The sequence below is a fragment of the Harmonia axyridis genome, chromosome 3 (genome assembly GCF_914767665.1).
Source record: "Harmonia axyridis chromosome 3, icHarAxyr1.1, whole genome shotgun sequence".
NCBI classification, from domain to species: domain Eukaryota; kingdom Metazoa; phylum Arthropoda; class Insecta; order Coleoptera; family Coccinellidae; genus Harmonia; species Harmonia axyridis.
This window is the reverse complement of record NC_059503.1, coordinates 27,025,652-27,037,474: the sequence shown is the minus strand read 5'-3', so window position 1 is coordinate 27,037,474 and position 11,823 is coordinate 27,025,652. Positions and strand designations below refer to the sequence as shown.

The 11,823-nt window shown below is 32.5% G+C and overlaps 2 protein-coding genes across 3 annotated transcripts; one reads left to right on the top strand and one right to left on the bottom strand.

The window, feature by feature from the left end:
- The first annotated feature begins 196 nt into the window (after window positions 1-196).
- On the top strand, window positions 197-6,841 carry LOC123675748. Of its 2 annotated transcripts, XM_045611239.1 has the most exons (8): window positions 205-485; window positions 724-786; window positions 840-968; window positions 1,190-1,550; window positions 2,560-2,604; window positions 3,122-3,407; window positions 4,111-4,396; window positions 5,636-6,841. In XM_045611239.1, the coding sequence occupies exons 1-8, from the start codon at window positions 321-323 to the stop codon at window positions 5,849-5,851; spliced, it is 1,551 nt and encodes a 516-aa protein (XP_045467195.1). In that variant the 5' UTR covers window positions 205-320; the 3' UTR covers window positions 5,852-6,841. The 2 variants fall into 2 exon arrangements, with proteins under 2 accessions (XP_045467196.1, XP_045467195.1); XM_045611240.1 differs by lacking the exon at window positions 2,560-2,604 and having other exon boundaries at window positions 197-485.
- A 31-nt stretch (window positions 6,842-6,872) lies between these two features.
- Window positions 6,873-10,463, bottom strand: LOC123675752 (signal peptide peptidase-like 3). The gene is made up of 7 exons (XM_045611245.1): window positions 10,125-10,463; window positions 9,715-10,075; window positions 9,489-9,659; window positions 9,268-9,440; window positions 8,952-9,099; window positions 8,658-8,899; window positions 6,873-7,906 (listed from the first exon to the last, which is right to left on the bottom strand). Exons 2-7 carry the CDS (start codon window positions 10,046-10,048, stop codon window positions 7,835-7,837), a joined length of 1,140 nt encoding a protein of 379 aa, XP_045467201.1. The 5' UTR covers window positions 10,049-10,075; window positions 10,125-10,463; the 3' UTR covers window positions 6,873-7,834.
- Between the last annotated feature and the right edge of the window lie 1,360 nt (window positions 10,464-11,823).

Genomic DNA, 11,823 nt, shown 5'->3' with positions numbered 1-11,823 from the left:
TGTCATTATTTTAATCTAGGTTTTTGTTGTAACCATAATTCTAAATTGATTTAATGTGTCTAGGATCATGTAACTTAAAAATTCTTTTCTTCTAAAATTTCAATTGAAATGCAGATGTCTAATAAGAAATTCTGCTATCAGACGACTTTTAAAAAGAAAGAAAAAGAATGACAGGTTGACATTCGAACAGCATTACCAACCCACGTGAGTAAAAAACAAACTGCTTTCGTCGTAGTTGTTGTTTTTTCAGCTGACACCATTCCACATACCAAAGATGACCTGTTGAAAAATTACTGTAAGTTTCGTCTTAAACAATAAAAATGGGTAATAGCCATGGGCATCATGGCAGTAGCAAGCATAAATCAACATCATCACAGTCAACATCGGATAATTCGTCTAGAAAATCTTTTTCCAAAAGTATATCTGGAAATGATATTCAAGATAAGCACTTCACCAACTTCGAATCTGTAACGAAATTGGCTAAGGTTAGTACATCTAGATGTTTAGAAATATTATTCTTGATTTTTAACGATTTATTAATCTATATCTTAAGCTAAACCATTTATCAGAATGGTTCATTTGTATGATTAAATCAGATTATGTTTAATTACTTTTTTTACTATTTAAAATGTTTTTCGACCCATATGTTCTGAATAACTCTAAATTATTTGCTATTGGGTCAGGCAATATCTATTTCATTGTAATGTATTTTCTTCATTTTAGATTTTGTCTGAAAAAACCTCAGCTGAAGAAAAGGTGTTGGGTATTACTCTCAACATTTTTACTGTGAGTATCTTTTTCAACTGATGAAAGAATTTAACATGTCCTTTGCATTGTAGAAATATCTGTTTCCGAGGTACCATGTTCTTGCTATGAAATTATTCAATTATTTCCACAAGTTATCCAATTCTAGCAAAGAATATATAGGAACTCAAGCCTTTGTAGAACAATGTGCAAAGTATTTACAAGTAAGGAACTACTTTTGTTTTTATCATTGTTTCTGTTTGAAATATTTGGAGTAGTCTCAGTATATCATACTTAGAATTGATGTAACCATACTCTTGTACATGGAATCTGAAAATGACAATATTATCAAAACAGCCTTTAATACAAATAAAGCTTTTGTGGACACTAATGTGGTTACTTCAACCTGAATCTTAATTCTGTTGATATATTTCAATTTTTTTAGATATTAGATGATGCTACAATGAGTGATATTCTGGTCAAGATGTTTTCTGTGGAAAATCAAGATAATAATAATGAAACAATAACTCCCGACTTATTAAAAATGCTACTTATGTCTTCTTATCACATAAGCATGGACCATTACTCTGAAGGGCCTCAGTCTTGTTATTTTCTACATCAAACTTTAAAAGCTATTGTGGATAGTTGCTTTCATGTCAAAAATTCCTTATCTACAAGTTATGTTTCTCATTGGTTGCAATCAAATTGCCCAAGATTGTTACAACCAGTACACAGATTCATTGTCCACACTTTAGCTACTGCTTACAGAACTCTGGAAGAGAAGAATGAAATCGATTTGGTCACTGGTAAGTTTATCAGAAAAGGTTTAATTTCAAATATAAAGATATGGAGACTTTAAGAATATTTTTTGATATTCTTCATTCAAAATTGTCTCAATTGCTTTACTAATTTTTTGGTAGAATAATAAATCATGCTAACATGAGATAGTAGCCCAGTTTTAAAGCTTTTGCTTGTGACCCAAGAAGGTCCTAGATTCAAATTGGTCAGGGATGAAATTTTCTGGCATGGAGGTAATTTTCATTTTACTATTAGGTTAAGAGGGGTTTATATCACCTGGCATTCTCAGGATCTGCCGAAGTTTAACTATTCCTCTCCCCACAGCGTTTTTGAGATCCCACCACTTTTCGGTATGATATCTTAAACGCTCCTCTGATTTACCATCCTTTTCTATCACATGCAAGAATTCAAACTATGTTTTTACATCTTTATTTTAAATTTTATAAAAATCACATTTTATTGTTTGATAAGACATAATATTTTCATGTGAAAATTCATAAAAAAAGAAATATTTGGAAAGTTAATATCATGGATTTATTTATTATTCAATGAAAAATTCATCTAATTTCTTTTCCATTAAAAAAAAAAAAATAAATAAGGACTTTCGGCAATGAAGAACTTTTCGAAATGGATAATAGTGAAAACCTCATAAATCAATGGTCTCCAGCTTAAAATATAGCGTATTTATTTTTTAACTGACTGCTGAAATGGTATATATCCCTCTCAACAGTACTTTGTCTAAGTTGATAAAAACTAGGCGAAAGAGGCTAAATAACACAAACTACTTCTAACTTGCACAAACTCACTCTCAACGGTTCTCATAAAGGTTTAGGAGGAGAGGATAAAAATCATTTTATTTGAATACATATTTCTTTATTATAGGTCTTTATCAGGTTATGTATATTTGAAGTGAGACTATCTTACAATTTTGTAGTTGCTTATTGGTACAAATTAACATGTTTAAAATAGTTCAATAACAAAACATGTAAATGTGTATATAACTTCTCTGTTGTACAGGTCTGGACATTAAAGATTCTTTTGAACAAGGTAAACAAAGATCCAGTAAGTAAATCGAACATGAGAGCTTTTCAGTGTCACTAACATGTTTCACTCCTGCTTTGTGTTGGTGTCGTTATCACATTGTACATATTTGGTTTGAAATTCTTCATTATTGTAAAAAATATTGATTGGTGTTGAAAAGGAGAATTTGCATGATGTTAGGCTGAAAGGGCTTATGTAACTCTCACATCTGACATCCTTATGTGGAGCTTTTGAAAGAAGCATCAGTATACTTGTTTGATGTGCCTTATTAAATAGGGGATAAGAGACAGCACAGAATTTCTGTTACCGTTGTAAAATACATTTTTCACATACCGATTTAATTTGTTTAACTACAGTGTAAACTCTATTGATTTCAAACACTAGTTTATGAAAAATATGCTCACAATTCAGAGTCTTCTATTAAAAAGAAGGTTGTTTAGAGAGTTTTCACTGTAATTATTAGGAAAAAACTTTTTTACCTGAGTACTTTTATAGGACAGACCCAAATGGCTATTTTTCATTTATTGTTTTTCTACAGGCCTGGAACTGGCCACACCCGTCTTGGAAAAGACCTCTTCCTTTGCTGGTAACTCCTCGTCTCAATCAAATGGCAAAAACACATCTTACACCCTTAACATGAGCTTAAGCTGGCTGTTGGCTAGCGCTTTGCCTCCACTTTATTCGATGCCCCAGAAAGCAAACTCTCCTGAGGGCAGCTCAAATGGTCTGACCAGTATGATGTTCATGGCTAGGATGTTGAGTTCAATTCCTTCCCATTGGGTACTGATATATGATTCCAACCAGCATGGGCTGGGGGCTAACAGGTATATAATTTCCAACTATCAATTTCACCTGTTTGTTTTGAAAACATTGGAGTGAATGAATTCGTATTTCCATGAAATTATTATATTTAACTTTTTGAGTATTGTGAAATCTGGAAATATAACTGTATCGTAAATGTACCCGGATTTGTTCAATGAATTAAAAAAGTATTATTCATTCAAATTTAATGCATCGCCCTCAACCAGGGAACTTTCTGTGATGATACACTCACACCAATCATCAAAACATTTTTTTAACATGGTTTTTGGAATTGGGTACAGTTCTCGGTTCAAATTCTCTTTTATTCCTTTATTGACTTTAAAATGGAGATATCAGGGCCTCAATTCTTGACGTGGTAAAAGATAAGGGTCCTCGGTGATTTTTTTTACTTATTTTGAGCTCTATAATCAGTATATATATCTATTGAAAAATAAATTTTCAAAGGGTTTTTTTGTAAGACGTTGTGGATTCCTACATGTCACATTTTCAAATTTTCAGCAAACATAGTCGAAAGTTTTGTCTGAAATAAATGATAAAACAAAACTTTAAAAAAAAAAATCTATTTCTTCAAGGAGTTTTTTAAATCACTTCTGTAATACTGATTTCCTCAGGTGTTTTTGAATGAATTAGAATCATTGTAAAGTTCAGATATTTTGTGAGATAGGAGTATCCAAGGTGATTGAAAGTAATGCTGTTTTTCTGTAGGTTCTTACACCATGTTCTTGCCTATAAAGGTCCTACTTTGGTGATGTTGAAAACCCAGGAGGAGAGTGTGTTCTGTGTGGCTTGTCCCGATGAATGGCACGAATCCCATCATTATTGGGGTCGGGAAGAATCTGCCCTGTACCAACTTCTACCCAAGTTTAGCCTCATGGAAAAAGGTCTGAAAATGTTGTACCTCAACTTCACTGCTAGGGGTTACCCACATGGTTTAAGGGTGGGTAGTGACCCTAGAAATCCTCTCATCTCTATTGATGGTGGATTTGAAAAGGTAATGTGTTTGGGTGATTTACTTGTGTACATTAAAGGTTATCTATTCAATGTTGGAAAAGATACATATTGGAAAGCATTATTAATGCTTGGAAAAAAATGCATTTAGAAATCCGGAAGTTAAACAGAGAACCATAAACTTTTCCCCTTTCTTTTGGAAACACAGCCAAATAAATTCTATAAATTGATGAGTTCCCACGAAATTTTTACATTTTACATTAGACGAATAAAATTTAGATAGATTATGAGAAAAAGTTAATAGAAGATAATTTTTGACATGTACAATTTTTGAAAATATAAGCTTTTAGGTTCACGGCTTATTCAAATCCGAAATTTGAGTCATTCCCAAAAAAAAACTATTTGAGAGACACGGTTTTCAATTCAGCATCTTCCTTTTTTTTTGTCTTGGATCGAAAATTGTGACATTTTATCTTTATTTCATATTCATCATTATTTGAGCCAAAACGTATTAAAGTATATTTATTTTACCAATGACACGGATGACAAATAGGTGATGCCAACTGTATTCACTTTGACAAAAACTGGTCAATTTCTAAAGTTAGTGTTTCCAACCTTTGTTATGTAGCTAATGTACTTATTCTGGATGTACATAAAGTGTACATGTGTAAACATGTAACTTCGTTAAGACGCAAGGACTCAAGGGAACGGCGCAAAAATGCGCCTTACCGGGAAAAATAAAAAAAAATCAAAATACTTGAAAAAAGAGAGTGATTGCAAGATTTGAATATGAAAATTATTAAAATGCATAGTACTTGTACAGGAATGTGATAATATTCACTTGAATAATGTGAATGTTAACTGCTTATTCACTGAGCAGAGAGAAACCTGTCATGGGTAATAATTTTCTGCGAAAATATTCAAAAAAATGTGAGTCCTCATCGCCACCATTATTTTTATAAGAATCCCATTAACTCATGAACCGTTGAGTTCTTACCCAAGGTATGGCATATTGCCGAAATTGTCATCAAAGAAGCTATCTAATGATGCAACAATATACTGATAGTGCCCTTTGAAATAAGGAAGCAGTAGTCTGTTTCCGGTATAACCGGAAGTTGTAAAGATCTGAAAATATTTCAGGGAGAATGATCATTGCCTCAAACCCCAATACGCAAATTTTCAGCTCAAAATTATGATTAGTTTTCCATAAACGTCTTATAGGCACCCTGTATTTTCATTTGACAAAATCTTTTTATATATATAACTTTTATATTTCATCCAGATTGAATACAGTAAGATACCAGACAAACTTATGAGGGTAGAAGTGTGGGGTTGTGGTGACCCTGTGAGTAGGGATCGTCAGCTGGAAGTGAAAAAATGGGAGGTTCGAGAAGCTGAGAAACAGAGGACAGTTAAGCTTTCAGCAGCAGATTGGATCGATCATCCAGATCGTTATCTTCTGGAATTAGCTGGTAGGCCTCAGTATGCAACAAAATGAAAATAAAACGCACTAATAAGTACTATGATTGTTATCGATATGAAGATTTTCTACATCTCAAAACCTTTTTTTTGCATCCAGTCTACTTAATTGTTAGTTTTCTAGTTGCAGGATGAGCAAAATTTATTTTTGTAATGATGACGATATTGTTAATCTAAATTTTTACCAGTTTAGATCTTGTAGTACTTAAGAAAAACTTATGTGCTTGTACTTAGTTATTACACTACAAAAATCCAGTTAGCGCGATCCAATGTGATGCTCATTTTATAAAGAATAGTGCCTGTCTGCCAAAATGTGCCAATTAAAAAAAAAAAATAATGTTTGTAAAGTTTTGGTTCCTAAATTTCGTTTGAAGTGAATAGCTTCAAAAGAAACAACAGGTAGCCCTATTGATTTTGTAAATGTTACAAATGCCATAGAACAGGGTACTTATTTTGAAATGATGAATTAATATTGATTTAATTTGAATAAAAAAAATGATGAAAAAAAATCTGAAATGAGGACACAAACCGTAATGTATATTTCATTCATGTGATAGTATTTCTGAGTTTTGCAGATTGTTTAATCAACTTTCCATTTTTTTTTAAATCTCGTGTTTGATTTGTCATTTTTTTTCTTTTATTCCACCAAGACAAATTAGCATTCTTTGATTTATTATGAAAGCATTTCTTATGGTAATTTTATTTATTTTTATCTGGAGCTTTGACTTGAGTAAGTAGAAAAATGGACTGATATGGAAAAAGATGAGTTTCTGCCCTTGGGGTGCCTTTCTCATTTAATTTATTTTCAAGGGCGAATTCATTTGATTGTGAAGATACTTATTTAATTTTAAATATTTTCTTCTATTTATATTGTTTCATGAATTATTTAGTAGCATCTAAGTGCAATTATAACGAAAACAAAGTGATGCTCATTACCATAAGTTTCCAATTGGAAAAAGTTTGTCTAGAACAAATAATTTGTTGATAATAAAGATGATGAAATTGGAAATAGTTTTTTTTTAAATAAGCCTGACACATCATATTGTTAAAGATAATTTATTTCAATATTACAAGAATATAAAAAAAACAAGTAACAAACTTACAAAAACTTCAAAAAGGAGAGGCCCGATAAAAGAGTTAAAGCAAAGAAAAAATTCAACATTCCAATTAACTGAAAGCACAATAGGAATGAAATTTATCCATGGTAGTTGAATAATAAATATCTTCCGTAGTAAGGAGCAATCTGCCTAGTTAAGAACAGTTTATTCGACTAAAACTGAATTAATGAAGAATATAATATCATCTATACAAAAAAAATTTAAGTTTTCACTTATTTTTATCACAGAAAATCTATAAAATAACTCGGAAAACACGTTCGTCAATATAACTATCTTAAAGTATCACTATAAATTTAGTCACTCAAAAAACTTATTTCTCCAGTAGGACAGAGTTATGTGAAAAATTCAATGATTATAAGAAACTATACCACAGAGTTATCAACATAGGACACTAACCTAAAATATGGACAGGTGGCATTGGTGATTGATTAAACATTGGTTGAAACTCAAACTATTACCTGATTTCATTTAACGAGAGCTTTATCGCTTAAGTAAGGCGTATTTAGAAATTGGCAGTAAAAATTGAAATTCATGCATAAGAAAAGAAAATCACACTTATTAGTAATACTATGAAACGAAAAAAAAAAAAAATAAAATATATAACTGAAATATCATCCTCATAAAAATGCTTTCAGGTGAAAATTTGTTCTTAAGCCATATTTAAAATGAAACTGCATTCCGCCAAGAGTCCTGTATACCAATAATATCGTTTCTTTGGCTTAAACTGGTGATACGTTTCTCCTTAACAAGGAGTGTGACTGGAAATTCATGTGTTCTCGCCTATTGTCGATTTTATATTAAATTTCGTATGATTCAACGTTTTTAATACCTCTGGTTTCCCGCGTTTGGACATCATTAACAACTATTCGAGTTCTTTATAGTTATCACACATCCTGAAAGTGTTTAGATGATGTTAAACTCTTGAATGGTTCAGACCACATTCTTCGAAGATCACCCTGTAACACAAATAACTCAATTATTGAAAAACAAGACAGCCTAATTTCAATCTAGGTGATTAATCTTTAAATGAATTAAGTTGAGACTACAAAAACAATCAAATATTAATGTGCAATAGCTTGATGTAATCAAGATCAAACCATTCAATCAGACCAAAATCTTCTCAATAGCCTGTATAATTTATAGGGTATGGTCTGTATATCGCCAAGAATTTTAATTAATTTTATTAATTTTAATTTGTTTATGAATAGGTACTCAATTTTTCTCCATGACCCCCACAATTCTTCAGTACCCAGATATTGGTAGGGAAAATTAACATTTAACTGTATCATCAAGGACGTAATAATCTAAAAAATTGAACATATTGACTGATTTTTTGGAAGATGTTTTAGGTCCTTTTGTAATTGATGGCAACTTGAATCCCATAATTGAAAAAAAGGCAACTTAAATGTAGAAAAATATTTGCAGATGTTACAAGATCTCATTACTTCAGAAATTGGGTTTTAGCAGGATGAATTCTCGCTCATGAAAGACAAGTTTCTGCCCTTGGGGTGCCTTTCTCATTTAATTTATGTACTCTTTTTCCTCAAAGATGTTGGGAAGGAAATTGTGCAAATGACCTCAACATACTGTCGTTATTTTATCTGTTTTTCGATTCAGATATCAAACTATCAAGAAGTATCATTGCCAAAACATTATAAATGATTTTGCGAAAGCTTATGACTCAAAAAACTCATTTTTTTAACTCACCTTCAAATAAGCCATAGTCAGTAAAGGTAATAATGTAAATGGTACTAAATAGAGCAATGCAGGCTGTGCTGCTTTGAAGACTTCAGAACTGACAGTGGCAGTCAGCAATCCCAAAAAGTATCCTAACAAGGAACAATGAAAATAAGTCAGTCGGGAACCAGTGAGCCCCTGTGCCTTCTTATATGCATCATAACGCAGTACAAAACACAATAGAAGCCCTGGCATTACGATATCTCCAAGACCTGTAAGAATTCATATTTATATCTAAGAACAAAATCTGAATTGTTTGCTTACCCAACATACTGAAGTGACCACTGTTGTGTAGGCTGGGAAAGACCAGCTTTCCTGGTAAACTCAATTTTGGAGCTTCCTTGACCATCCCATTCAAGTGGAACTTACGAGCCACTAAGCCCACAGGATTGTCTGCAGGTCTTGTAGCTACCTGCAAACAATTCTCTCATGAAAGAGTTGTAACTTTAACATTGGCAAAATAATATAAATAATTCTTCAACAAAAGCCAAATTTAGATAGAGTAACAGTTAAAGATATTAAATAAAATCTATAATTTGGTATTGTTACTTACAATAACCATAAAACAGGAATAACTCACCTTGACCATTACATTAGTACTAAAAATATAGGATGAAAAAAACACCCAAAATACATCATAAATCAGAAGACCTGTTAGGAGTAGAGTCGAAACCTTCAGACTGGGCAATCTAACAAAAGCTATGAAGGCTACACAAAGGCCCATACCCATTGCATCCATCAACAACCAATGGCCTTAAACAACAAAGATCATTCAAAGATATAAAAGACATAAATAATTACCTGTCAATATCCAAATGCAAACTATAAAAACAGATAAACTGAAAGAAAAGAGCTCTGCTGCTGTGAACCTTCCACACATCCCAAAAGAAATCTTATTACCATCAGAACATGGCCTTATGATATATTGACACATTGGTAGCAAAAGAAAAGCTAAAGCTACCGTTGCTATAACTGAAAAAATAGTAATGAAGTGATGTACATATTATGAATAGAATTGGATACATACTTGCGGTACAGATTGCAAAAAGCATTTGCATAGAATCAAAGAAAAAAAACATAACAAGTAAGGAAATGCTTGCTCCAAGTGGGAGACACAAAGCTTGCATTGTATCTAAGGTTTGAACATTGTTCTCAGTCTGTGAGGTTTGTGAAGGGTTTAGGAGGCAGTTTGTGCTTCCATTTGCTCGGTCTCTGGCCTCTTGTTCCATATTCAGGGAACGAAAGGATCCATACACTATTAGTAACATGGAAATCAAGAAGGTAGAGACCCTACTCGAGTCCATTATAGAGTAGGCCCATTGATACTCGATCGTTTGAGCTTGATTCAAATTTTCTGCCATTCTGAGGGCAGTTTACTGTGTCACTAGCTGAAAAATACCGTTCAGTGGGGTGTCATATTATGGGGCCTAAGCTTACCTAGATAAATCTCTATTTTTTAAATGAATGCACTCAGATATGTCGGTAAACATCACTCGGTGCGGCCTGAATTCATTTTAAAAGAAGTTAATACTTATTCTCGACGCCATGTTGACTGTACATAATACTTTCTAAAACTTCCACTGAGTCTCAACTCATTTTGCACTGGTTTTAGAGTTCCACGGCGGTTTTCTCTTAGGATTCACAATTTGCAGGTCCTATTTACAAACCCATTCTTATCACAAATTCTTATTTACATTTGATAAAACAGACGTCAAGAACTGGAACAGCCAGTGCAGAAATATGGTCAGGCAACCAGACTTGCATTAGATTTCGAATGCTCCTACTCTCTACCCCGCTGTTCCTTCCATTCAGTCATCTTTTTACGAAGTGAAAGTATTGAGAACAATAGTTGATGAATTTCTCTACTTAATCTACACAGTTGACTCGATTGAAATTAGCTTTTTTTTAATTTTTTTTATTATTGAATGTACTAAATCCTTCACATCGGGAAATTGATACATTTTTTCCGCAAAAATTATGTCTTTCAATAATTTTTTAGGTACCTATAAGGACTTAATTAAATGTTATTGAAAGAAACTTCGCCATGAAAATAGACTTGAATGATTGAAATGGAATTGTTTTTCAGTCTTTTGTTTTGTTCAGTTAAATCTTCTCAGAAGGAGCCTTTATATGGTGGATGCATTAATTCATTTGGGATCAGGATATATGCTTGAAATTTATTTGACGTCAGATACAAAGTAAAGCAATACTGCTATGTATAAACAGAGTAATGATTATATTCTGAAAACAGAAACAAATAAATGAGACATTAGTATTTTCAGTTTTATTAGCTGCAACATTTAACACGACACAACACAGTTAGCGATCAGTCTTGATGCATGTTGAAATGGTGGATGTACCCTTGCGATAATAAAATGGTTTTTCTATATTTTGCATTCTAAGCTCTAATCAGTGGCGACGTTAGGGGGGGGAGGTTAGGGAATCTTTTAATTGATTCGTTAATCATTTTTACGATTGTAGTTGTATTAGAGTAGTGAACACTACTCGCTTCAGTGGAGAACGCGGCTGGGATTCGGACTGGTTTTTGTATTATTGAGGACTGATTTTTGTATTATTGAGCACTCGTTTCCCGAACACAGCGTTATATCATTTCGTTACGATTACTGCAATTTTAGAATTTTGAGCCGTACCTATATGTAAAAAGGTTTGACTCAAGGATGACAAATCCGTGGTAAAATTGTATTCTGTCTCTCTCTATGTCCGTAAACACGATAACTCTCAAACGGAAAACTAAAAAACTTTATATTTTCAGGATATGTTCATATTTCGATTTGGTATTTTTTTACTATATTACTCTTGAACGAAATGAATATTCTTTTAAGTACATAGAACGAGAACTCAAAAACTCGTGCCATTCAACTGACTCAAAACCTAAAAATAAGTTTAAAACATTCAAAACTAAAGCTGTGTCAGAAGTTTTCGCCGGCTCGTTCGGCAATAGTTGGGTAATGTTAAACATTTTGACAGAAGCATTTACGCCTTAAGAGCTTTGAAGATTTTATTCATTAATATAATACTCCCATTATAGGTTCCCCAAATATACATATACCGTAGTTATGACCTCTTACAGCTTTGCTGTTTTAATAGGTTTATTGAGGTCCTTTTATGAAACTAT

Excerpts from the sequence above, each read along its gene's own strand:
- LOC123675748 (XM_045611239.1), top strand. The coding sequence starts at position 321 with ATGGGTAATAGCCATGGGCATCATGGCAGTAGCAAGCATAAATCAACA. Across the intron at positions 787-839 it reads TTACTCTCAACATTTTTACT|AAATATCTGTTTCCGAGGTA; the intron begins GTGAGTATCTTT and ends TTTGCATTGTAG. Across the intron at positions 4,397-5,635 it reads TTGATGGTGGATTTGAAAAG|ATTGAATACAGTAAGATACC; the intron begins GTAATGTGTTTG and ends TATTTCATCCAG.
- LOC123675752 (XM_045611245.1), bottom strand. The coding sequence starts at position 10,048 with ATGGCAGAAAATTTGAATCAAGCTCAAACGATCGAGTATCAATGGGCC. Across the intron at positions 9,660-9,714 it reads TTTTGCAATCTGTACCGCAA|TTATAGCAACGGTAGCTTTA; the intron begins GTATGTATCCAA and ends CTATTTTTTCAG. Across the intron at positions 9,100-9,267 it reads GTACTAATGTAATGGTCAAG|GTAGCTACAAGACCTGCAGA; the intron begins GTGAGTTATTCC and ends AATTGTTTGCAG.